The sequence below is a fragment of the Grus americana genome, chromosome 1, assembly GCF_028858705.1.
Source record: "Grus americana isolate bGruAme1 chromosome 1, bGruAme1.mat, whole genome shotgun sequence".
NCBI classification, from domain to species: Eukaryota; Metazoa; Chordata; class Aves; order Gruiformes; family Gruidae; genus Grus; species Grus americana.
This window is the reverse complement of record NC_072852.1, coordinates 215,420,422-215,448,185: the sequence shown is the minus strand read 5'-3', so window position 1 is coordinate 215,448,185 and position 27,764 is coordinate 215,420,422. Positions and strand designations below refer to the sequence as shown.

The window sequence follows — 27,764 nt, the reverse complement described above, 5'->3', positions numbered from 1 at the left end:
CTGAGTTTGGACGGTGGAACACGACTGGTTGAACAGGTCCTACTACTGCGCAAAACCAGCCGGTGTTTCCCTCTCCCCTCCCAGAGCTTTCCTAATGGGTCCCAGGAGACAGAGATGCAGGTGGGGAGGACGCATCTGTCCTTCATATGAGAGCCTGTCAGCACTGGGGACAATCACAGTGGAGAGCGACACGGTCCTAGTCAAGCTTCTCTCCCACCATACCAAGATTGTAATCTCTGAATGAGGGGGATTTTCACTGCTGGTTCCCATGATTCTCAAAGGCAGTTTGGTGATGGATGAGCACAAAGATTGCAGCTAAAATAATCCCCAGACCCCATCAACTTCTTATAAGAGACTCAAAGGTCTACAGTTATGGGGGAAAAATGATTTAGGTGGCTCAGAGAGGCAAAGCCTGCTCTGCTTCAGATGTCAAAGGTAGGAAAGCCTTGTGGAGGTTTCCTACATGTTCATCCATTTCCCACTCAAGCCCTCCCAGCCTTGTGGCGGGCTGCACCCCTTCCCACAGGTCTGATCTGAAAAAGGAGCTGGGCCCCTTTGGGAGGACAGGAGATGCTCTTGGTCACGGACACAGCTCTCACGGTACCTGTGTTCTCCTCAGACTGGTTGAAGCCACAGATCTGGCAGATGCTGCGAACCCACTTGTTCATGTCGTCCTCTGTCTCAGCCACCAGGTAGAAGGTCCTGTCGCTGGTCTTGATGTCGAAGATGTAGCTGTCTTGCAGCTCCTTCTTGTTGAAGGTCAGGCCCGCATCCACTTGTTCGCAGAAATTGAGGTTGATCACACGCAAAGGTTTCTTGGAGTGGTCATTTTTGTAGTATTCCAGGACATCGGGGTCGCCACTCATCCGACCGCTGCGCAGGATGAACCAGCGTTTCTTCCATGCCTGAAACCAAGAAGAGAGGAAGCATGATCTCCAAGTCATGAGGGCCTAGAAACCACTGCCAGGCACAGGGTGACACAAATGAACATGACACCTCTCTGCCCCAGGACACTCTGGGACGCTGCTCAGGAGATCCCTCCAAGAGGTGAACAGACTCAGCTCAATTCATCAGTTCAATACTCAAATCCCACCGGTTATCTGAGAGAATTAAATACTAAAATATCATTCTAGCCTAAGATGACCTCAAGAAGGGCTAGTCTTAAGGCTAAGAGCAACCTTGCTCCTACCCTACAGTCCAGCTGCAATCCCAGGACCCAAATACCCTTATCTGCTTGATGCGAGATAATCTGCATGGCAGCATTACCGGCAATCGCAGTGTTGAAATGCCTTCCAGCAGCTCAGAGGAGCTCAGGTGCTTTGGACACAGCACCCTGGGTATCTTGCCCTTCAGAGAAATCCCAGAGAGCATCACAGCGCGTGTCTGCAGATACCAACCATGCCAATCCCATCTCTGTTTAAATGCCAGGATAGAAAGGCTAATAAAACCAATGGGGAACTGGTTTGGTTTTTTAAATATCAGCAATAATGCCAGGAAGACCCGTGGAGAATCCAAGCTTCATTTGTTTTTCAACATCTTTTGCTCCCTGGTACATAGGAAACTCCTTAGCAAAGGAAACGATTCTTCTGAGCAATGCTGATGGCAGCCCCTGGCCAAACCACCTGGGGAATAGACTCAGAGGGCTGCAGTGTTTGAAGAAAACTGGCAAAATAAATGTCAGCCATGAGCCCTGGCACTGGGAGCAGCGCCCCATGCCGAATGCGGTTGAGAGCCCACAGGAAGGGGAATAGCCACAAAAATAATGTGCTAAATGCTACAACTTACATTACACAGAGAATCATGCAGATGTAGCTCCTCATCCCATGGGTTGGAGGGGTTTTTTGGGGGATGGGCTCTGCATGAGCATCCTGATGCCTGCAGGAGGGACACTACCCCCCTTTGAGCAACTGTTCCCCGTCACAGAGCTATGCTGCCTTGCAGAGGGCTCAGCTCCCATGGCATATGGAAGGAAAGGACTACGTCTAAGCGTAGTCCTTAAAACATTTGAGTTTGTTCAGGCTCCCTCTGAAGGTGGTGAAGGTTCAAGAGGTGCACAAGCAACGTGGGTTGGATATGGCCCACGTGGATGAGTGGAGTGATGTGGGTATTGCTGGCACTCCTGCATTACTTGACACAGACCTCAGTTTGCACCAAAGGACACCAAGGGAAGGGATGCAATCCCCATCATTCTGCCCCAGCTGTGGACATATGTTTTATGAGGTTTACCTTATTTATTTTTTAAAAAAATCACCAGATTTTGGGTTCATGTGATTATGAGAGGCTGGGCCATGAGGAAGCACATGACATCCCTAAGAAGGAAGAACCAACAGCCACAAACATCTTCAGTAACCCAAGAGAGGCAGCAAGACGAAGGGTGTGCTGGGACCTCCATGATGCCCACCGGAAGGTGACTACAGCCCTGTGAGGCTTTGTATATTGGCAATGGGCATGTCCTGGATCTCAGCTACCCAATTGCCGCAGGGTCCCAAAATTTTGGAGAATTTGGTGGCTGAAATAAGGGCAAGAAACCCTTGTGATGGTTTCTCTGAATGGTCCGATTTGCACCGTACTTCTCAAAGGCTTAAAAATAGCTTTTGTTTGTGTCTTTGAGATTTGTAACCAAATTAGTTTTGCACTAAGTCTCAAATGGGCTCCCGGTGCCAGGAAAGCAACTTTAGTGCAATCTTCCAAATGCAGCGGAGCAGCAAATTGCTTAGTAAGAGGACGTGCGAGGCTGGCAGATTTGGGTTTCATCCAGGAGACACTCACCCACTTCTCATCAAAACGACCACTCTTAGATGAAAAAAACTGCACACAGTGGAGCTGCATCCGTCAGGGAGGAAAAAAACAATTTCACCAGGCAGCAGCAATAATTTGCTAGTCCATCTTCTCAAAATGGATCACCTAAATCACTGAGAAACAAACTCATGAACATTTTTTCTAGCTCTATGTGGAAAATGTCCCATTGACTTTCTATTAACACTGAGCCATTTCTTTGCAGCCACTTGGCAGGACAAAGACAGGCACACATCAGTGAGGGGGGGGTCTGAAAGAAGATCAAGTTGTGCAACCACATGAACCACCACCTGAATGAAGACACATCCAACACTAGGTCTTGCTACTTGGCTGGTTGCTTTCCAACTGTTTGGAGTCAAGCCTTGCAGCATCCCTTCATGGCTGAGAAGTTGCATTAAAAAAACCACAAGGTACAGAAACTAGAGTCCAAAATTTAGAGCTTTCATGAAAAAAATAGGAGGAAATGCTGCAAGCAAGGCCAAGAATGCTACCACAGCTTCCTTTTTTATTGCCAATGCGAGAGCTGCAACTTCTCTAATTCTCTTTAGTCTGTCTGGTAGCAATGGAAAGCCCCACACAGTCAACATTTGGCAGAGAAAACAGTGTAACACACGCAGTCTGGTGGTATTGGGTAAGTCCTAACATCAGCTGGTTGCAAAAGAACTGCTCTTGTCAGGACAAAATTTCTTGGGAAGCTTCAGGAGCTGGGGTATCACTTGAGGGCGGGACCCTTGGACAGAGCAACAGCCCCACCATCCTGGGATGGCCACCCTGTCCATCTCTGCCTGGTGCCCTCATGATGACAAAAAGTCACCAGTGTTTTTCTAAAACAGCTTCTGACCCAGAAAAACAGGTCACAACAGCAGCTGCTGGAATTGCCTGTCCTGGACAGGTGGCTGCAGGCAGCACAGCTGGATGCATCTCCCACTGCATGTACCCACAGCAGGACCAGCCATTTCTGCCTCCTAAGATCAGCTTCTGAGCTACAGGAATAAGGATTGGCCATTAGAAGAGATGGAAGGAAATAACAAAAAAATAGCCAGGGACCTTCTTTTTTTTGTGGAGATTTTCCACGTTTCTTTGAATTTTTGAGCACTGAGCTCAGCAAGCATATTTTAGTTCTTCCCCATGGATTTGCTGTGTCTCCGTTAGGAAAAGGGCTCAGCTTGTGTTTATCAGGCTAGGGCTGTGCTTGGAGCATCTCATGGCGCTAATGGACCTTGCTTCAACATATGCGGCAAAGGATACGCAGCCTGCAGCATGTGGTCCCTCCTCTTGGGACATCTATTTCCCCATTCGAAGCTATCAATACCATCCAAATCTTCCATGTTCAGGCTTCCCTAGAATATCACCTTCCTGCAAGAGGGTGATTTAAGGGTCTACTGACCACCAGCTGCAACAGCAGTAGGATGCATAGGATCCATATGTGCATGGCAATTGAAGCCCAAGCCAAACCAGAGGAGGATGTGACTCCACATGAACCTCCACACTCTGCTGCCATGTTTCCAAGACCTTCTCCTCCCACCATGGGGCTGTGATGGACCCTTTGAAGCCCCTGTTGTTGCCAGCCCACTCCTGCCAAAACACTGTGCCTCACCGCCACGTGGTGTGAGCCCAGGGCTGTGTTTGTTTAACAACTTTACAATGTAGAGAGACCAACAGCCTAACAGCCATAAAATGGTGCCTTTGCAGCAAAAATTTCCAGCTGTGTGGTCTTTTGCCTGCATCAGGTTGCTTTGCAGTTAAACTACAGCTGCTAAAGCCCCGTAATATAATTGAGACATATTTTGACGCTTGGTAAGTACTTCTTTTAAAAACATCATGCTGCCAGTGCAAAGTAAATCCTCCCAGATGCCAAGAGCTGTGATTGCTGCTTGATTGCTTTCCATCTCAACAGTGCCGTGGCAAGCTAAAGTTTACAAAACTGACCCCTTTCCAACTGGATGCTACCTCAAATTGGTTGTTTTATGGGTTGGAGAGTTAGGTTGGCAGAGACCGGGTGGTGCTGCTGAGTTCACAAGCTGAGTGCACTTAGCAGGGATGCTCTGGGGGGCTCATGTTGCGGTTGGGACCCTTCCTGTACCCTCTGCTGGGTGAGGAACCGGGACAACCCAACTGGAAAGGTGACTGCTCTTGAGCAACTGAGATACAGTCATGGGAGATCTTCTGACCACACCACGAGTGAGATCTCTCATGTCCCCTGTGGCTGTCCTGATGGCAAAATACTGTGGCAGAGCTGGTGGCATCAGTGCAGAGGGCTCTGACTGACCCTTGCTGGAAAATCTGGGGACTCCAGGTGCATAATAACCCAATTTCAGTTTAGGGTTGGTCAAATAGAAGCTTTATTAACTATGATCTTAACAAGAGGACATTCAGACAGCATCTCCCCCTCTGCTCCTCTGTTGTCTGCCAAGTGATTGCAGACCCCCAGCCTATATACTGTTTCAGAAAAATAGAAAGAGGTGAAGAAAATAGTAAATTCAATGTTAGCAAAGCCCAGTATCCATGCCCAGGAGGGACCTTGCTAACTGCCACAATCCTGAGAAGGAATCAAACAGTAAATAACATGACAATACACAGAGATGGCTCTTGGTGGAGCCCATAGGAGTGGCCCACCCAGTATTATCTTAGCTCAGAAGTAGGGATTTGGAAACAGTCAGAGGCTGTTACCTTTTAGTCAAAAGGAATGTTCTTTTAATTAGGATAAACCTTTGAGCCAGACCTCTCAAATTGTAAATATTAATCATTTTACTACCACACCCTTATATCTTATATAGGGATAGGTGAAGAGCAGAGGAGAAGGGAAGGGAAGAGAGGAAGAGTGGAAGAGAAATAAATATTTCCCAGGAAATCTCTCTGCCCTGCTCCTTCTCCTCCTGCTGTCACCTTTGTCCCCAGGAGCACAGCACACCACCAGTGTGAAATAAACCTTCCAAAATCTGATCTGACACAAATCTCAGGATCTAATCTGAGCTGGCAGGTGAGATGAGCGACCTAGCAATGACATCAGGCAAATTTCTCACACCGGGATGAAGTCAGGGACAGAGAGATTTGAGCAGGAAACCCCACAGAGGGGCAAGTGGGCACTTGTGTCCTGCATTTGCCCTGCTTCGGGTGCAGGACAGCTCCTGCCATTGCTCCCGTGGCCACCAGCTGCTGGCGGGGATGCCACCATGCCCATGAAAGCCCCCTGTCCCAGCCCCACGTGCCCCCAGTTTTAACTCTGTAGTGCAGAGGGGTCTTGCATCCCATCAAGCATGTATCATACTCCAGGAGCATGCAAGAAGGACCATGATGTCTGCAAAGGTCTCACTGCTCTTCCTAGCCACCATATCGCCTCGTAGTCCCCTCCCCACTGCCACCACTTTTGGCAACCTGGTAAGATCATTCCTGGCGGAGGGAGATACAGACGATGGGGTTGTCCTGGGAGGACGTGCTGCTCCCATCATGGAATCATGGAATCATAGAATCATAGAATCATAGTATGCTTTGGGTTGGAAAGGACCTTTAAAAGTCATCTAGTCCAACCCCCCTGCAGTAAGCAGGGACTAGATCAGGTTGCTCAAAGCCCCGTCCGACCTGATCTTCAATGTTTCCAGGGATGAGGCATCTACAACTTCTCTGGGCAACCTGTGCCAGTGTTTCACCACCCTCAGCATAAAAAATGTCTTCCTTATATCTAGTTCTTATAGCACCTTTGCTGTTGTATCATTTCGGGTGGCATGGTGTTACTGTTTTTGCCATGCACAGCAATGGTGCCAATTGTAGCCTTCGAACCGTGTTATCCCACATCCCTGCAGCTCTGCACAAGGGACACAGTTCCCTACTGCAGCCAGTGCTACCAGCACTGGGGAGTGAAGCCCCATGTAGAAGGATTATAGAATAACCTATTGGTGACCTGTATAATAATGTTGTCTTTCTCTGTGTCCCTGGAGGCTTTTTATCTCATCTGATGGACAGGAGGATGCTGGTTGTATTATTCATGCAAGAAAGCCTCTCTTCTCCCTGTCTTAGCACTAACTCAAAGGAAGTGCAGCTTGGAAAAAGATTTGCAAGGAGTGAGAAACCCCCCCCCCCGTGCCTGCTCAGGTAAGGGTTCTGGTGGCTGATCACTCCCACAAAGTGCCTTGAGGCCCCACCATGGCTGTCCAACCCTGACATCCCTGAGCCCAAGAGCAAAGAGGAGTGCCCTGAGCCCCCTCCCGCACTCCCCGGTCCCCCCATGGCTCTCCAAGCACCTTCTCCTTGCCCGCTGCCTGCTAACAGCACTTTTTTGACATGATGCTGAGAACAGACAGGTCCCAACCCCACTCCTCTCACCCTTCAAAGGGACAGAGAGACTGATTCCCACTAATCATGCACTTGCCGTGGCTGAGTTCATGGCGAGTTCGTTAGCAGCATCACTTTGGGGGAGGGTGGCTTGATTGGCAGCGTTAATAATGCCACACTGCAGCGGTGAGACCCTGCAGGGCACAGGAAACCTTGCTGGGGTACAAGACAGCTCTTCCTTGGTGTGCAAGGGGAGGGAAGCAACGGCAATGCAAAAAATATACAACCCAGTGCGTATCTCAGGCTGTCAAACTGACTTTCCCTCCTGGGATTTTTTTTTCCCCGCTGTCGGAGGTGTAATTAAGGCTTCAGAGCACATGCTGAATCTCTACGTGTGAAATCCACCCGAGGGTGGTGCGGCCGGCATGAGACTTCCCACACTGAGCATCTCTCACAGCTGGCTGAGATGGGGTTTTAAGGAGGTGAGGCTCAAACACGGATTAAAACCTATTTGCAAGATCATTTAAAACGCCATAAGCTTCAAAACCAGCTCCTGCCATCAGAGATGTTTGCTACTAGGGAAGGAAGGGGTTGGGATGGCTCGGAGCTAAAGGTTTGCTGGTGTGAGCTGGAGGACCCACTCCCCAGCACCACACTCTGAGAACGCAATGGGCGACAAAGCAGTGACACAATGTGAAAAACATTTCCCTTCGTATTTATTTTACGTGAGTTCTCCAGTTGGAAAGATTTCAGTAGCTCAGTGCTGCATGGTCAATCTTAGGAAAATAAAGATGTCTCTCCGGGACGTGAGAGTGCTGACCGCGTTTCTGCTGGGATGTTGGAGTGCCTGATTAAGGATGGGATGGAAAAACAAAATACCAAGTAGTGATGTTGTACTTACACCACCAGACAAGCTGTGACCATCTGAGAAAGAAGGACACAGGGCAAACCCTGGGGAGGGCCAAGAGGTATAGAGAGGATGGGTCCAAACTCTACTGGGAGATGCATGGGGACAGCATGAGAGACAATTGGAGGGTCCCATTAGATGTAAGGAAAAGGCTTCACAGTGGTAGGACAAACAAACCCAGACGGAGTGATGTCCATCCTTGGAGATATTCAAAACCTGCCTGGACAAGACCAGGAACAATGCAATTTACCTCCAGAGTCAGTCCTAAATTCAAGCTGGCCCTACTTTGAGCAGGAGGTTTGTCCAGAGACCTCCAAAGGTCCTTTCTAACCTCAGTTATCTCTGAATCTAAATTACTTTTCCAAAATTAGATCCAGCTCCCAGCTGTTGTACGGACACTTGATGAGACTGCTCAGACCCTGAGCCCCAACATGGGACCAGGGCAATCACCCACCACGCACCCGTCCTCAGCATTTTGCATGAGAAAGGGCAGCATCGGCATTTTTTAACTCTCATTGAGTAAAGCAACCTTTTCTGGGTAATTCCTTCTGTTGAGAGCTGCAAGGCACCTCTGCAAGTGGGAAGGTGCTGGGAAAGCACGGGTTTGAAGGATTGAGCTGGAGCCCAGCTCCTGCCCCTGGGCTAGCTGCAAATGATCCATATGCGGGGCCTCCACCGCGTCCCTGCCGCTGTGCCATGGATTTTGTTATCTGGAAGTATTTCCTGCTATTCAGCCCTGTTCTGTATTCCACTCTGTTATTCCTAGCCGAAACCTCTCCCCTGACCAGCTGTGGCACACCCTTTGTGGGGCACCGGAGTGGCACCCGAAGGAGGTGCAGGCAGGTGGGTGTCCCTGCGTGGGGACAAGCAGAGCTGGTGGCTCCCCGTGGATCTGCAGGACACCCGGCGAAGGGGTGAGATGACACCGCCATTGCCTCTGTCCCAAGCCCCCATTGTCCAGCCCGAGGAAAACAGCACGGCAAAAGGGACCACGTCCTACAAAAGCAACGCTGCAGGCAATACCCCTGGGGCGCCGAAGCGATTGCAGCGAGTCTCCAGACGACTGTTTAGTCTGGGTCTGATCCAGAAGCCAGGGCCACTAAAGGAATTTTTCATCCTCAGCCTCGAGGTGATTTGTTTTTTACCCAAAGGGTCCCAGCCCCTTCATCCGCCCTGGCCACATCCTGACTCGACGATGGAGCAAAGCTGCGGGATGACTGCACTGCCATATCTCCTCACTGGGCACAAGCATGTGGCTCTGCCACACGAGCGATGAACTCAGCACAAAGCTGCATCGTCCTCGTGCCCCACCACCACCATTGCCAGCACAGCACCGTGGGGGCTGGCTTGCACCTCGCTGCCTCTTCAAAGGCTGACAAAGACAAGGGGCTGTGACAACCAAACAGGATGCCCCAGCAGCTTATTATGTGATATTATATATATCATATATATTATGATACTATAGTTATATATATTTTACATGATGCACATCAAGACTCGTGCTTCTCAAGTCTGTTCGCAAAACCCAGCCACCACCATTGACTACACTCAACCCTACGGAGGTGGGCAAGAGCCGATCAACCCACCGGGGTAAGTCAGCCCACGCCACGTGAACACACCAACAGTGAGAGTGGAGTTTACATTGCTTTTTGAACTTTGGGTTTCTGGAAGAAAAAGAAAACTGCTCGGAGATTTTTTTCTTCCCTCCTGAGACTTTGGTATCAGGCTCTGATAAGCGCTTTCCCGGCCATTACACAAGCAGGGCTGAACATGGGAACGTGGCATGAACAAATGACTCTAAGCACAGCATTTTGATAACTGAGTTTTTCTAGCTTTCTGGCCTCTGCAAGGGCAAAATAAATCCCACAGCACTGTCAGCGATTTCCCTTCCCTCAGCCCTAGCTTTGGACTACCCCAAACTGCTACCCTAAGAATAGGGATCTGCCCCCCCAAACCACACACTGTGCTGGCAGGGGCCATAGATCCTGCCCCAGACTTCCTCGGTGAATGTGTGCCAGTCTCTGCTCACACAAAACTCATTGCAGGGATGCTTCATGCCATGACCCCAGTGTTGGGCTTGACAGAGAAAAAAAAACCATTGCTGCCCATCTCCCCTCTGACTTCTCCTGGAGGTTGTGGCTGCTCTCCCACCCTGTGTCACCTCTCTCCAGCCCTCTGCAACATCCAGGAAGATGCTCAGGAGAGGACAAATTTTGCTTTCACCAGGTTTGGGCTTGGCTGTGAGATATTTTCCAGGCAGGGCATTGCATTTTGTTGTTTGGGGGTTTTTTTGTCTCATATCCATGAGCATCCATGAGCATCCATGAGCATCCACGAGCCCCAGAGGGAGATGGGAAAGGGGCTGCTATAAGAAACAGGTTTACCAGCCAGTGAACCCTTTCCAAACTCTGAATGCTGCTTGTGTTTCAAAGCAAAGCTGATTTAAAACAACGCTTTTCAACCAAGAAAAGAATCTGAAAAAGCCAATTTGAAGCTTAGTTTCAATCATTTGGAGATAGACACTTGTGTCAGCTCTGGGAGTGAATCCCATAATTAAACTGCTCTGCCCTCAATCTCTCAGGTGAGGGTGGATGGAAATACAGATGGACATAGAGGTGGACAACAGGATGATCAAAGGTCTGGAACGGCTTCTCTGCAAGGTACTATTAAGTGAGACAGGACTCCTCAGTCTGGAAAAGAGTCGGGATAGGAGAGATGCTGAGGAAACCATCAATGGCAGGGAGGTGGTGGAGATGACCTGCTCACTCTTGCCTAATACAAGAATGGTGAGGCATTACAGGAAGGTAACAGGAGCCAGGCTCAGGGCACACAAAAGGAGACTTTCCTTTGGGCAACACAGAAAGGACCCATGGGACTCCTTGCTGAATGATGTTCTGGAGCATTCAAGTTTACCTGGTCCCAAGTGGAGACTGAACAAGATCGTGGAAACAAAATCCCCGAAAGGTTAGAGTGCTATCACGTGTAGCAATGGAAGTCTGCACTGAAAACTGTTGACAACAGGGAAAATATTAGGAGGAGGAGGGAGTCTTCCCTAAATGCCTGCTTACTTACCACTGTGCAACCTTCAATACTAGATGGACTTGGGTTTGATCCTCTACGGATGTTCAAATGTGCCAGGCTTGCAAGGAGCAAGGAAGGCAGCAGTGTCCACACCGACCCTCATGGCAGAGCCCAACCATCACAGCTTTGCATGCTGCCCTGGCTTTGCTCTGGGAAACATGGGTGTGGTTGGTACTTTGGCAAGACAGAGAGGCAGGAGGCTTTGAGGCCAATCACAATAAATGTGGGCAAAAGAGAGAAATGGAGTCAAAAGCTCCTATGAGAAAGACAGCTCCATGGAGATCAGCACCAATGGCACTCATTTACTCGTGGGCTGGTTTCTCATGGCTTAGTTGATTTTGAGACCTGGGGTTCATTCCTGCAGCTTAAAAGGGCACCTTAACAAGTGGATTCCCTGGTGCTTCATAATGTGTAAGCTCATGCGAAAGCCTTTCCTCAGTTAAAAGAGGATTTCTCTCCTCTTCCAACTCACCCTTTTAAATGAAACTCATAGAGATCTAATTATCTCATCCTGCTGTCAGGCCCCTCTGAAACCTGCTGAGGGATTTACCGGTTTCCAGGAGACACTCACAGGAGGCACATGCACATCCAGACACTCCCTGAGGCTCTCCATCACCCGTGCCGAGCTCACAGCCCTGACCACTGCTCTCCTGGCAGGCATCATGCTCAGGTAGTTTGGCTGACGGTCTGGAGGGCAGTGGAGGATAACTCAGGGTGTACATGGGGACAACCCCAGATCTGCACAACACAAGGGTCTGAATCTCACTTGTTGCACAGCTGGGTTGAGGGTGGCCAGCTAAAATATGCAGATTTCTGGTTTGAAGCCTGCCACAGTGAGGTACATCTCTCCAGATGTCCCAGTGACAGCAGTTGGTTGGGGTCTGTGTTGAGACCTCACAACACTTCCAGTCCCAAAACCCTGTGCCTACAGAAGGAAATTTTCTCCAGGATCATCCCTTATCTGTGTGAATCACAGATTCAGGCAGTCCAGGTCTCTTGAGATCCCTTCCGACCTGACTTAGTCGATGATCTTATGATCATAAACTGATTTCTTCTATATCACAGTCTCTTAATTAAATGTACATTTATGCCTATATAGACCCCAGTAACTGCTCATTTGTTCTTATATTTAGCCACCATCTCCAGAAAGAAAAAGCAAGGAGGGGGGGTTGTTTCCAATCTGTCACTTTGTGGCTTTGGCACCTTGCAAAGGGCTTTTGTGTTGCCCTTCTCCACTAGACTGGAGCATCCTTAGCACCTTTGTGGGGAGAAAATATCACAATCATCTGTGTATTCCAACCTCTCAGTTCTTCCAAAAAACTAACCAGCTGCCGGCCTAAGCATTTGCTGTGCTAAACACCATTTCTGCAATACTTTCATGTTCCCTTTCTTTCTCTTTGGTGTTGACATTAGTAGCCAGCTACTCTAACATGTTTTGCCATTGCTGTATATAAAGAAAAATAAATGCACCTCCTACCCCTTAATTCAGACATCAAAGGTCACGGTAGCTGTTTCTGCCGCAGCCTCAACTCATGTCAGGAACTGCTCGTGCAGTTTCTTTCTACTAAACACAGGAACCCTTGCATTTGGTGATTCACTGCCCCTTTCCGTAGGAACAACCTTAATTTCTTCTCCTTTGATGTACAATTTTGCATTGGGCTGTCTTCTAACCTATTTTTTTTCAAATGGGGTCTGCTTGTCAAGTGATCCAGACTGCCCCGTCTGATGAATTTGTCTTCAACATTTACCGTTTCATTACCCTTTGTGCTACTGGCAGCTTCTCCCCGCAGGAGCTATCGGATCCGCTTCACTTAGAGAAATTCTGAGACCTAGTATTAATTCCTGAAAAATGGCATGAAGAAAAGCCACATTTGAGGGTGACATCCTTCTGGGATGTGGCAGGTTTTAATTCACTTGTCATGTGCTCAGGGCTGTATGGCTTGTCCTCACTAACCTATAGCTGACCTGCCATTAACAGAACCGTGGGCTCCACCATTTGGCCCAGGATTGATGCTGGGCATCGACCTTGTGCTGCCTAGAGAGTCTCTTCTGAACGTTTCTTCTACCTTCTGGAAAAGAAGTAACTCCCTTATTCAGGATTAACCTAATCCATTTCCCCCCATATCTGGAAAGCTGTTGTCTTATTTGCCCATGCTTCGGTGGAAAGGCGAGAAGACTGCTGCTTCCAGGACCTCCACGAGCTTCCCTGCAGAAACTTTGCATACTGCACTGCTCACCTCTTCCTCGAATGCCAGATTTTCAAATCTCTCCACAGTCCCTCTTCAGTGATGAGACCCCTTCCAAAAATCAAGGGCAAGTGCCATTGAGAGTTTTGGTTGGGGCAGAAGGCTTCAGGAAAGGCAATCTCCAGAGACCATCCACACAGAATTTGGAAGAGAGCAAGGAAAGTCCTGGGATTCCTCACAGGAGCAAAGAGACTTTCTCCAGAAGGTAGCACCTCAAAGGCAGATGGCTAGGGTCTGATGAATGCTGCAAGAATGTAGAACTATGCATTGGCAGAGTCCATCACAGCCTTCAGGAACAGCAGTGAAAACATAGTGCTGAGGCACTTTATTAACCACATGTCTGCCCCAGCCTTTGCTTTCTGCCAGCAAGCGAAGCCTGGGGAAGATATTCCTGAGCACAAATAGTCTGTTTGGCTTTGGGAACTCAAGTGCATAATAAGTCGCTTGATAAACAACAGTATGGTTTAGCCAACATAGATGAGAAGGTCAAACAGATGAGAAGATGGCCTATTCAAAGATAACCAACTGCTAATGTCACTATTGTCTTCTGAAAATTTGAGCCTATAGAAGCCCTTGCAATAGTATATTTGGGATGCTACAGGGCTTCTGGTCATTCCTATTTCCTGCCTGACCAACGCCACAGTGAGAAGATCAAATATTCTGACTCTGACCTGAAGAATGCTCACAAATGTGGCTGAACAGGGCAAAAAAAATAACCTGGGGTCATGGTAACAGGTTGCTTTGTTTACAGACTTCTTTGAAATCAAGGAAGCCAAAGGGGAATAAATCAGCTGAGGTGCTGAAAACCACTTTACAACAGCTGAGAAGCTACCAAATCAACAGGACTGTTTCGTGTGACCTCTGGATTAGCCTTTTCTCCTTAATTTTAAATTATTCCATTAAAATTCACTGCAGCCAGACACAACTGAGGTAGTCTACTGTTACCCCTGACTGATCACAAAAGCCTCATCTTTTTGGAAACCCAGCTAGAAGCCCAGCTTGAAGCCCATGCACTTCAGGCTTCAGAGGAGGGGGCAGGAGGGTGGATACTAATTCCACACCACCACCACCCCACAGCAGCTCCTCTGTCTGCCTGTTAATGTGTGTTGAAAAGCCATTAACATTTGTATCAGTGTGTTGAAACAGGGGTAGCTCTATTTTGGCCCGATGGCATGGATATGCTCATTGGTGGAGGATGATGCCCACCACCTCTCCCTCCACTGGAATTCCAACGGCCACCGACCCAGCTGCTGACCCTGTCAATAGCTGGAAAGCCTTTCCAAAAGTGGCACATCTCTCTCCTTTCATGTATTATTAAAATTCTCACTGGTTAATTTATTAGGGTACTTTGCGCTGGGAAAAATGACCTCTTTGTTGACCCACTTAAACATGCTCCACTCCAACACAAAACCGTCAGAAGGGCTATGGGGAGAGCTGGGGAAGTTATGTGCAGACTGATCTCCTTTGTCTCAGCGAGACAGCTCCAGGATGGAAGTGCCGGGACTCCCTGGCACGAGAGCAAAGGGCTAGACACAAGCCTTCACAAACCAAACCACAAAGGAAACATTCAGCCCATATGCCGCATGGACACAGCCAGAGAAACAAGACTCCCTGGTCCTCCTTCCTACGCAGTGCTCATCCCTCCCTCAACCTGGGGGTTTGGGGAAGAAATCTTGAGTCCTCCCCCATGCTGGCTCCTCTAAAAGTGCAAATGGAAAACATGACGATGGGTGGTGTACAAACCCATCCACACATGCTGGGAATCACAGTGCTCATGAGACAGTAAAGGGGCATCCTGGACATCTTCCAGCTGAAGGTGTCCGGACCTGCACCCAGACTGTCCTCTTCTCTGCTCCTGAGTTTCTCCAGCAAGGGAATCACCAGATTTGCTCCACAGCACTCCCTGATTCAAACTAACACGTGTGGGGTGTGGAGGAGCAGGGCACTGCAGAGCAAAACTGGATAAGCCAAAATGACAGCGTAAACACCACTCGGCTCCAAAAGTAGCCCTGTAAGTGAAATGAGCAGGATTAACTGTCATTAGGTCTTGTTTTTCCATTAGTGTCATAAAGATAAAGCCACTCTCCTCCCATAAAGGCGGCCTGCAAAGTGCTCAGACTCTACAGGACTCTCAGGCTATTACAGAGGACACAAAAGCTCCATTTGCTTCACCACTGAGAAAGCTCTGGGAAAGTGCAGTGAGGACAAAAGGATGCTGCAACGTGCCTTCAAATTTCGGGGGGTTGGGAGCTCCATCCAGTGCCCTGTTCATTGTCCCGACTATCACACCAGGTTCATGCTGGTGAGTGTTTTAGAGCCCAAATGCTTTGTTGGGGCTCTTTCTCATGTGATGCTCTTTATCTCAAGCAAATAGGCTGCCAATTAACTTTGATACTAAGAGGGTATGTAAAGAAAGGTTCATGAGGACACCTAAACAGTGTGCCACATTTCACCCTTTAGGAGAAGACCTGGAGGGAGACCTTGGAGATAGACATGAAACACATTAATCCCTGCTTATTCTTAGCTGCATAAAGCTCATATATCCAGGGTGTTAGATGAGACAGAGTACATAGAATGGGAATAAACAGAATAAACTGCAGCAGAAAGCAAGATAGGGAAGCAGGAGTTTGTGAGATCTGATGCTGCAGCTGCCATTAATCTGTCAAAAACCCTTGGAGAAAGGGGTTTTACCCTGTTGTGCCGCAGTTATCTAAGCGCCAAATCAAGCCCCAATCTCAGATGGATGTTACAAAAAAAAAAAAAAATGACTGAGCTGCTATCTGCAAAAATACTTTGGGGGTGGAAAGTGTAGTTACATGATGGGTGGGGAGTAATTTTTCTGCCTGCAACATTTCTGCAAACTAAGAGGTAGAAAACAGCGCGTGGGAACCTGAACCTGCAGCAAAGAGGGGTGGAAAGAGCAGTAACTGATGAGTTTTATTGCAGCATGTGTTAATCATCCCTCTAGAAGAGGGACTGGGATGGGGGTGGAGGACTTGGCAGCTGGGGGAAATGTATTTGTAATGCTAACTCACATCTGGGATCAATCCTGGAATGGGAACACAGTGCCTGGCCCAGGCAGACCAGAAGGAAATGTTCTTTGTGGCCAACCTGCATGAAGAACCCAACCCGCTGAGCCAAGCGTGGCCTTCGGAGGTGCCCCTCAAGCAACCTGGGGTCGTGGACTACTGCAGATGCTTTCCAAAGGGAGCAGAGTGTTTCTGCAAGTGATTTGTTCAGAGGCTGTGAAGGCTGCCCTGTACGGGCTGCCAGGGAAGAGCAGGTCCAGCTCTCATTAGGAGCCCTTGTCCCCAAACCCTTTGGTGGGGCAGGCTGAGCTTGGTGGCCTGGTGGCTCAGGCAGGTGCACAGTGAAGTTGAAAGATGTTTTCCCCTCCACTTTGGGATGCTGCACCTCCATCACACCATTTCTTCATTCAGATATTCCTGCTTATCTGACCCCACTTGCATGTCTCTCACACCAGTATAACCCTCTGTATTTCAGTCCAGTTATCCATGGCTCACAGCAGCAAGCAGGAGACCAAGGTGTGGGCACGAGCATGCTGACATGCTGCAATCAGGGATTGCACCTACAGGCACCCTGGTAAGAGAGTCACCGTATTCCTGCACAGGACCTCATTTGCAAACTTCTTTGGAGGCAGTTCATCTTTAGAAATCAACATTACCAAAACATGGGACCTCTCTGGCCATGCTGGAGGATGCATGAGTACGTGGCTTTCCCTCACCGACTTGCACAGGCAAGGTTTGGGAAAGACGGGGGGTCTGTGCTGGGTTGAAATCTGGTTGAAATACCCCAGATTACTTGGCTGGCTGTTTCCAAGGGTATATATATACACTGTGCTAGGCAAGAGTTCAAGGGAAGCCATTCGTTAGTACATTATCTCCTGATGTACAAGGGATCCTGGGCTTTGCTTTTGCTGTGAGCTTCCTAAACCATGCATCCCTGCACTCCAAGTCCAGCGTGCTGCTGCACCACCATGCTACTGCAGCCTGCTGCAGGTGGTCTGTGTTGACTCTATGGGTGCCCTTTGCGAGCTCAAGTGGTTTCCACAGCTGAGTAAATAGGAACGAAGCCTGTTGTGGATCCCTGCCCTGTCTGCATGTGGCCTCCTCACCCTCCCACCAGCAAGGATGAGCAATGAGGACCCTGCTGTGTTCTCCACCCTGAGCAAACACTGGAGAATAGCTCTCTTTCCCAGGAAGGGTGGGCTCCATGTGTAGCCCAGGCACTCCTCATGACTGCTCTTAGTGTCCCGGGATGCAGAAGAAAGAAGAAGTCCTGCGCCAAGCCAAGGATGTCTCCTTGCTTCAGCCAGTAAGATCAAGTGAGAGATTATAGCAGCAGGGGCATGGAAGAATGAAGGTTGGGGAGATGGCAGCAGGACCAGGCTGGGCTTCAAAAGCTGTATCATTATGTCTAGAGATAGGGCTTAGTGTTTTTTTTCTACTGGGGAAAGCACCCCACACACATAGATGAGTTGGGAGAGAAGATCTGAAGATCCCTTTTGGTGCTGCAGAGGAGTTTGAGCCTGGCAAAGCTCAATTCCCCTATTCACTAAGGACAAGACAGGAGGGATGAGCCCAGGGAAGGGCCATCAGACAGGCACCCACTGACCTGCACGGAGAGTGATCTATATTAGCAGATCCCTGGGTTCAGCCAAGGAGCCACCTCCAGTCTGCACTTACTCAAATAAGGCAAGGAGGCATCTGGACCCCATGAAACCCACCACCCCTTCTGGCTTCATATGCCACAGGCACCTGGATTTTTCTATCCATTGTGTGGTTTTCTGCAAAGACAGTGCCTCCTGTATCACCATCAGGGCCAGGTGCCATGATCCCAGGAAAATATCAGTAAACTGGGGGAAATTCAGAGAAGAACAAAGCAAAATATTATTACGGAGTCAGAGAGACTGACTTTCTGAGCTAATGTGTTTAGCTTGGCTTAACGGCAGCTTAGCAGGGACTTGGCAACTCAACTGTCTGCAAATATTTGAAGGTGTAAACACCAAGGACAAGAGGGAAATCATCAAGGGGGTTTTACAGAGTAGAATGAGGTGAAGGCACTAACCCACCATGATTGCTAACTGAGGCTTAGGTCTCTCCAGGTACAATTTGTTCAAGCTCCCTCATTTTATAGCTGCTCTATAGGTCTCCACAGCATCTGTTGCGTCATGATGGGACTCAGAGAAGCACACACCACACTTACGTCGGGTTTCATCTCTGTGGATATCAACAAGAAGGTTTCTAGATATTGGTGAGATTTTAAGCTCAGCAGGGCATGGGCAAGTGGTATCTAACACCACGCAGCACCGCTCCCAGTAGGTCTTGAGGCTGCTCAACGAGCACATTTCCCCACTTACACTCTGTTTTTTTCTTCTGTCACCACCAGCTTCAAGTCTAAAGCATAGGGATGGGTGATGATTTTTAGCTGAAACCTTAGAAGGACAGAGATGGCAAGAAATATTTTGCTAATCTGTATCAATTCTGCAAAATAATTTACTTGGAGAAAACACCCTTTTAAAGCCCCCTCCAAGCCCCAGAAACAATTAATTTTAGTGTTTCATAACTATGTTTAGATTTTTCAGTTCAAAGTAACACTTATTTTCAAATTGGAAGGGTTAAAACAATAGCTCCAAATCAAAATATTTAATTTACAGTCAAGGGAAATATTTCATAGAATCATAGAATCATAAAATGGTTTGGGTTGGAAGGGACCTCAAAGCCCATCTAGTTCCAACCCCCTGCCATGGGCAGGGACACCCTCCACTAGCCCAGGTTGCCCAAAGCCCCATCCAACCTGGCCTTCAACACTGCCAGGGAGCCAGGGGCAGCCACAGCTTCTCGGGGCAACCTGTGCCAGGGCCTCACCACCCTCACAGGGAAGAATTTCTGCCTCACATCTCATCTAAATCCACCCTCTTTTAATTTAAACCCATTACCCCTTGTCCTATTACTACACTCCCTGATAAACCGCCCCTCTCCAGCTTTTCTGTAGGCCCCTTCAGGGACTGGAAGGGGCTCTAAGGTCTCCCTGGAGCCTTCTCTTCTCCGGGCTGAACAACCCCAACTCTCTCAGCCTGTCTCCATAGCAGAGGTGCTCCAGCCCTCTGAGTATCTTTGTGGCCTCTTCTGGACTCACTCCAACAGCTCCAAGTCCTTCTTGTGCTGGGGACCCCAGAGCTGGACGCAGTACTGCAGGAGAGGATCTCATGAGAGTGGAGTAGAGGGGGAGGATCCCCTCCCTCGACCTGCTGGTCACGCTGCTTTTGATGCAGCCGAGGACACGGTTGGCTTTCTGGGCTTCAAGTGGACACTGCTGGCTCATGTTGAGCTTCTTGTCCACCAACAACCCCAAGTCCTTCTCCTCAGGGCTGCTCTTCATCCATTTTCTGCCCACCCTGAAGCTGTGCTTGGGCTTGTCCTGACCCATGTGCAGGACCTTGCACATTTATTTGCCTTTCAAGCAAAGTTCTCCTCCAGCTTCGTGGAACTGCCAGAGAAACCCCCTAATACAAGCCATCATGTCTTATAGGGTGAATCCAAACTGTTTTGACTCCCTGCAGTGACATCGCTAAACCCCAGATGAGAAAGATATATTCCAGTAGGCACCAAAAAATTGCTTACGGAAGGGAAGATTCAAATTTAGAGTGGCTGCCTGTCTATAAATAGTCCGCAGAACTAAAATACATTCCACTTTGGCTGGAAATGCCTTTGGCCTTGTAGTCATAAACACTCCTGCCTTTTATAGTAGAACCAAATATTTGGTTTCTATAGTTATAACAGCGAGTACCCAGTGGTCTTTATTTTTAATCTGCACAGTGTTTGCATGAAAAGCAGGGCAGCGGTTTGTGGGGACCTCGGTGGAGTCTGGACCACAGGTGCATCATTAAAAATAAACCTGTGAACAGCACAAAAAGCTCTCCCCAAAGCATCCAAACGCACCGAGGTTTGCTTGTAAACAGCATTTGGCTTTTAGATGCTGCACTAAGTGTGCTGAGAGTGAAATAGGCCAAGGAACCGGTGATTGCTAATATAATAATGAAGCTCTGTCCTACTAATCTGATGTTCTCAAAGCACTTCGCAAGCATTAATCATCCTCCCAGCGGGACAGGTTGGGGATCATCGCTCCAAGCACGTCACACGGCACAGGGTGGCTGGGAGAGAGCCGTGCATGGCCCAAAAGATCGAGGATGTCCAAGGAGGTGGGGGTCTGCATTGCTTTATATGTGTGTGTATATATATATTTATAAAAAGTCGTGGCCACCTCCCAGAAACTTGCCTTCAAAGGGACCTGTTTACCTCTGACAGTTATACACATGAAAGACCTATTATTCAGTGCTTAATAAATCAAACACCCGTCCGCCAGCATTATTGATGGAAGGAAAAGGAAATTAAAGGTGACCTGCTTGGCTTGGAGATCATAGGATGTTTCCCCATCCATTTAGAATAATTCAAGGTGGTTAAATCCTGCCTGTAAGAACTAAACAGGTTTCAGTTATTTTCATGTCCTATCTTAGACAGGATCTCTGGGTGGGAGATTGAATTTCCCAAGAGATGCCTGGAGGTGATGGTGCAGACCCAATGTCTCTGTCCTCCCAACAGCGAGCCTGCAAACCCAACCCTGTGCGTGGGCAGTGCTTTTCCTGGAAAACACCTAAATTCAGCTTCTTAGCAAAGCCCCAGCTATTTCACTTAACAGATCTGAATTTACTGTCATGCTGGACATGCCAAGAGGATGACAGGGCAGGAAAGGTGAAAGGTAAATCAGCTTGATCCCAGTTTTGGCAGGGCTGGGCTCACACTGGCCAGACAACGACCTGTTCCCCCTGCTTGTGCTCAGGATCAAGGGACATCCTAATGCCACATCCTTCATTGTCTTCTGGTAGGAAAAGCAACTCATGCTTGCTGATGTATGCATGGCACACTCTTGTGCCAGTTCCTGATGGGCTGATGGGTGTCAACATGACAGCCAGTTGTGTGAAGCTGTGTCCACCTGGGACAAATCCGCATTTCAGCTGCTCTACACAGCTACAGAGAGACAAGGGAAAGCTGCATCAGGCAAAAAGCACCTGGAAATCACAGGGATTTATTATGAGAGGGAGAAACTTTTGAATTGCCCCAAAGGGGCAAGTTTCTGCATGACTTACGCGGTCTTGACCTCTTGCTCTCTTGGGGCAAAAGAGTTTTGAATTATCCCAGGTCAGGGCTGTCTGCACAGTGCTGGATGTGAAGAATGTATAATTACAGGGGAAAGGGGCTGGTACAAGAACCAGCTGGTGGCAGGGGGCTGAAGACATCTGAGCGCATCTGCTTGTGGCAGGAGAGGAGCCACTGCTCCCTCCCTTAAATTCATCCAGAAACAAACATAGGTGTTCCAGGTGAGATTAAAACCCTTTTCTGCAGCTTCTTCTTACTCACACGGTGCTCAGGGAAGAATTCAACCAGCCTTTTTTGCTGAGCAAAGGGAGTTTAGGCATGCCCACTGCCCTGCACTGTCCCAGACCTGGTTCTTAGCTCTTGCTTCAAGGCAGAATTGCTGGAAGAACCTTATTGCCCTACTGTGAGCAAGCTGCCCATTGGCCAGAGTGCGACATCTCCAAAGGAGATGTGTCAACGGTCCATGGACCTGTTGGATGCCTGGAGCCAGGCTTTCAACTCTCAGCAGTTGCTTCTGCCTTAATTTGACAAAATTAAGGTGCCACACATCTCACCCCACACAGCTCTCCTAGAAGGCAGTGGTAGCACCAGGTTCACCAGGGTCCTGTCATGCAGCCTGGAGCACTTGTGCTCCCCAAATCACTGCAGGGATGTGACCCCCTCCATGATCGCACAGAGCTTTAAAACCCTCTGAGTGCTGCGCATTTGCCTCAGGAGCTAATGAGGTTCCGACATGTTGCTCATTAGTGTGTTACTACCTGCAAACGGCATGTCTTTAGCTCCTGGCATCCCTCCCTCCTCTCTTCTGTGGCATTAAAATGCCTTGCACTTGCTGCCTCACTGATTTCCAAACCTGTGGTTGCTCCGCAATATCGATATATTTACCAGCAACCATCTCGCAGCTGCATGGAATGGGCCTACGGTAAATTGCTCCCATGATTTAATTACCCCCTTGGATTCCCGATGCATTTGCAAGTAGCGGTAGGGAAGCCCAACTTCACTGGTCTGCATCAACCCAGCACTGCCTTTTCGAAGCCGAACCCCTCGCCCCATCCCCAGCTGGGACAACCTCAGCTTGTGTTGCCTGTAAAACTTGATGTGTTCTGGGGTGCCTAGGGGTGTAAGATGGCTGTGTGCATGGTCCAGTGGCCATGAGCGACTCTAGGAACCTACGTTTGTGGCTTTAGGAACAATTCTTACACAGCAGTGGAAGTTTTTCTCATCTGTAGGCTCACAGAAATGCAATGTGGTTCTAGGATGGGACACCAATACCATTAGGGACTATAAAGCAAGACATATGCCCAGTGTTTGCTACATGCAACGAACTCCATTTCAAACCCACTTCTTGCAAATACTGCCCCTTTTACCCCCTTCCACCTCTCACAGCATCATTTGGGTTGTACAAAGCTGTCCTCTCCCACCCCACACATCTCAGCACCCCTGTGTGCTCCCCAAGGGGGCTTCCTACAGCAGCTGGGAAGCTTCTCCAGGGAGCCCTGAAGTTTATTTGGGCAAGAATGTGAAAATACTGATGATTACAATCACTACTTCATCACATGGCACCATGCAGAGCATCCGGGAACCGTCCAAGGTTATACAAGAAGAGCATATAAGAACCGCACCCCAGGAAGGATTTGTTTGTATTTCCTATGCACAGCCTCGCAGGATGAATAAAATGTCCTTTACTTGCAACTTTGTTGATCAAGGTTGGATGAAAACTTGTCCAGGATGCCACACAAGAGCAAGAATTGATGGGTATTTTCAGAATAAGACTCTTCTACCTGGGCTTAGCTCAAGTCGGGTCCAGCAATCTACTCCTTGCATGTCCAGGTCTCTCACATGTCCAAATGCTTTATGCAATTCAGAAAAAATCAAGGATATATATTTTTTTTTCATTTTTCAAGACAGGAATCATTTAACTAAAGAAGTTAAAAGTGAAGCTAGGAGGATGCAACTACTTTCAGGGAGCTCTGGGTCCTGGGATAGGAAGCTGGACAGCAATTCCCTCATGGGAGGGTCCCAGCAGCAGGGAGCACCAGGGAGAAGATGTAGTCTTTATGTGGAACAAGGTGTGATTTCAACAGCTGAACCTGCTCCAGACTGTCCCAAGTCACCACTTGCAACAGAAATACAGATTTAGGGCTGGATTCTCTTCTCATACACTCAGGCTAACATCCAGACAACCTCCACTGGTTTTAAGGTCTCCTGGATTTATGTCTCCCTCAAAGAGAGGTTGCAGAGACCACCATGGCCATCAAAAGCTGCAGCCCCCTGGCACTCTTCCAGATGCTGCAACAATTTCTCTGTCACTTGTCTTGGCCATAAGTGCCGCTACGAGAAAGCTGTGGCTCAACAGCAGCAATCTCCCATATGCCAACTGGGTGATGCCCCCTGGTTTTTCAAGAGGAAGATCTGAAAACCTGCTCAGATCTGGGAGGTTTTGGCTTGGGGATGCTGAACCACCAACGCTCAGCATGTCTTCCCAAGGACCACCTGGGATCTGCTAGCCTGGGTCATGGCCAAAGGTCGCCCAGCCTCTACCTTGTCCCTGAAGTGTGGCCAGTATTGTATGTCCCAGGGAAAAGTGGAGGAATCCCCAAAACAGTGAAATTGCTTGGTTTTAGGAAAAGCATCCCTTTAATCTAGACAGCAGAGGACATGTTCAGCACACAGGGCTTAACAACCCCTTGACTGCAGCTGTGGCTGACGCAGGGACACAGATCAGATAACAATGCTCCCAAAGCTTTTTGTCTGTATTTTAACATCATTAAAAAGTGGATAATCTCCTCCTCCATAAAAGCATCAACTCCCTCCGGGAGCATCTTTGGCTGCCGTGTTGAGCCACAGCAATCCCGAGACCGGCTCTGTTCTGAACCAGGAGATGGCAATGAAAAGTGGCATTTTGGAAACTCAACCCGGGGTCCGCAGGGATGGGGCTGAGCTGCAGCAATGGAGCCGTGCCCCTAAAAAGCTGTCGGTACTTTATTTAACATGTGGTGACCCCTCCAGTGCCAGTGCCATGCAATCCCAGCAGGAAGGACTAACAAGTTATTTTCTTCTCTTCTTGTTTTTCTCCTTCGTTGTGAGTGTTTTGGAAACTTAACGGCAAAATTTGTATTATTACTATTCTTTTCTTTTGCAAGAAATGCCCACTGCAGCAGCCGAAGCTGGGAATCATCTTTAGCTCTTTGCCTGGTGTTATTTTGCCTTTTGTGGGTTTTTTCTGCCAGCTCTCTGAGGACATGAAGAGCATGGTTATAAGAAGCACTCTTTCAGACGAGCATCGGGCATGGCAGGGAGAGACGGCGAGAGGAGCTCACCTCTTGCCTTCTGCACCCGGATCTCACCTTGCTCCCCTTTCCATCACTGGATAGCAGCAGGAGTAAGACGAGCAGGTAGCCAGACGCTGCCACATAATCCCACCTGCCCAGGCAAAGTGTCAACATCCTCAAAATCCCAATTATCACACTATTTCACCTACCGGTTGCATTACCCGAGGCGCTGCCCTATTGCTAACCCACCTTCACAGCATCGACACCTGTGAAGTCACATTTTGCTCTCAGATATGCAACACCCTCACACTCTGCGAGACATCCCATGTCACCTTCTTTATTTCTAACCTCTTGCCTGGCACGTGCGAGCGACCCAGGAGTTCTCCCAGCCCTTCCCTTCTGCAAATGCCTCCCTCCCTCCCCATCACCTCTGATGATAGACCCCCAGATATTTTTGGCGCAGGGAGGAAAAAAAGCTGGGGGAAAGGAGGGGAGAGGAAAAGTCAGTTCTGCTTTGGATCAATGCATCGCCATCGAACGAGAAGGAGAGGGCTGCACTGACGTGCCCTTGGGAGCCGGCTGATCCATCCCCCGTCAAACCTGAGCGTCCCCATGGAGGAGCTGTCTAGCAAGGCCAGGCAGCTCTCAGTTATTTTTAGGAAGAGCTTCCCTCCTCTGTTATCCCTTTCGTGCAGCAGGAAATCTTTTCCTGGACATTTTATTAAAAAAAAAAGAGTACAAAACAACCAAAAAACCACCTTGTTTCCTGGAGTCTTCCTCTCTGACTCCCTTCTCTCTTCCCTTTTTCCTTGTTTTTGGGGTTTTTTTTAGGGCATGACACTCAGCAGCTTTCACTCCACCTCCAGCTCCTCTCCCTGCACATCAGCATGGACATCTGTTGTATTCACAGCTGCTGCATGGGAGGAATCCCAATGCCCTGATCTCCTGCCAGCACCTGGAGAACATCCCCAAGAAGCATCTTCATGCAGGTCCTACCCCAAATGCCACTCAACACGTGAAGCCATCCCGTTGACTTTGGCCAACAGTGGAGCCGGCCCCTCAGGGCACAGCCAGAGCACACATGGGCTCTTCTTCCAAGTCCATATGCTCCATCCGGAAACATCAATTCTCTTCCTATAGGAAGGCAGGTTATCCTGGGGCAGAGGAAATGTTTCCTCTTCCCGGCAGGATGTTTACAGTGAGTCCAGAGCGAGGTATGTATAGAAACCTCCCGACGCGGCTGTACCTCTGTGGAGATTTCAGCAAATATCTCCCAGCAAACAGCTTGAATCAATGTTTGTTAGTGCCCTCGGAGCAGGCTAGAGCCATCCCCAGGAAAACAGCTGAAGACAAACATAAAAAACCCGCATCCTACCCTTGCCAAAATTAGGCAGAAGGTCCTCTACTGGCCACAGTGATTGAAAAAGTCAGGGGAGATCCCTATTGAGAGATCTTCACACCTGGGACATGCTGAATCCAGGGAGATGGTGCCCAGGACTGGCCAGGAAGAAGTTTTTATTCACCCATTCCACTGAATTTCCCTCTTGACTACAGGAAAGCAAAGCTTCCCTGTAAAATATATATATTTTTTTAAAGTGGAATTTTTCTGACCCCCAAAAAAGATTTATCAAAAAATTCCCACCTCAGTCTGTTAAAACAATTGAGATCTCAGCCCTTCATCTACTTTAAAGCGTTAAGTCCTGATGCGCAGCTCCCCAGGGTTCAAGACAAGCCTCTCTTCTAGGCTCTGGGCAAGGTACCTGACTTCAAGGTTTGCAGACAAAACTTTTAAGAAAATCAGTGCTTTAGCAGCCGGAAACTTCCCTCAGCTGCACAAAGAAGTTTCAAGAGCTCTTTGACAAGCGCTTTGATTCCTCTTCTTGTACAACACACCGAAGATTTACTGGAGCGCTCTGGAGTACAATATTTGGAATAGATAAAATAAACCCCAAAGAAATTCAGTGCTCAGGAAGGAGTTTTTCCCATGTGGCTGCAGTTTAGGGATTTGGAAACTTCAACCCCAAATGTTGCATGAGGTCATTAGATGAATCGGAGCTTCATCCTTTCGGTCATCAAATCACAGCCTCCAACACTGCTTGCATGAAGTGATGAAGTAGTGGCTGAGCAATAAGCTCTTTTGGATGCCGAAAAAACCCCCACCTTTTAATTGCTCTATGTGGTTGTAATTATTTCATTTCCCCCTATTTCCCTCTCAACATGAATCCAGTCCCTGTGAGATCCAGCACGGTGCAGCTCTGCCACTCTTTCTGACTTGTAATCTTTAGGGAAGAAAACCAAGGAGTCAGAGGGGTAGGATGGGGAAACACGAGCTGTCCATACACTTCAACAAGTTTTCATACTTCAGGAAAAAGGAAGTAAATTAGATATTTTAGAAATTTTCTGCAACACAAATAAAAATAAATGGGTTTGGAAAACGTCTGGGTTTTTTCCTCTTTTTTTTTTTTGAGCAAATCATTCCAGTGTCCTGTTACCCTGCTGTGGGACATGCCTGTAGCGGTGCATAGCTGGTTTTACCACTAATGATGGGTCAGTCTGTCGAGGTTTATTTTAATTTTACTACCTTTACGAGAAACTCTTGTGTAGCAATGATTAAAATAGCAGCCGTCTCCTGTTTGTGCCGCGGTGAAACCGTCTGACACAGACACAGACACACCACCAAGATGAAAAACACTGCCCTTCCTGATTTATCACATAAACATCAACATTTGCATCAACCCAAGCAGGTGTTGGACTCACCCAGTGCTCCTGCATCTCCCAACAAGCCCTGCCCATCATTGCAGGAGACCCAGCAAGTGTATTTTCCCATAGGGATTTGCAGAGGGCAGGGATGGGGAGGATGCCTTTGTTCCAGGTGGCCAGAAGCCTCCAAGACATGATGTGCTTATTAACTGTATCTCCAATTTCTGCTGTACCCATCCTCAGGGCTGATCCTCACATGCCCTCATTGTCAGGGTGGGAACTCAGACCCACCAAACATCAGCAAACCCATTCATCC

General features: G+C 48.5%; 1 protein-coding gene across 2 annotated transcripts in view; it reads right to left on the bottom strand.

The window, feature by feature from the left end:
- The window catches only part of GAB2 (GRB2 associated binding protein 2), a 98,720-nt gene that overhangs the window by 43,608 nt on the left and 27,348 nt on the right, over positions 1-27,764 (bottom strand). For both annotated transcript variants that reach the window (XR_008574308.1, XM_054805802.1), the window contains exon 2: positions 605-905. Coding sequence is in view for 1 of the 2 variants with exons in the window: in XM_054805802.1 (XP_054661777.1) it covers positions 605-905 (301 nt within the window). In the remaining variant the exon portion in view is untranslated. The remainder of the gene's footprint in view (positions 1-604; positions 906-27,764) is intronic.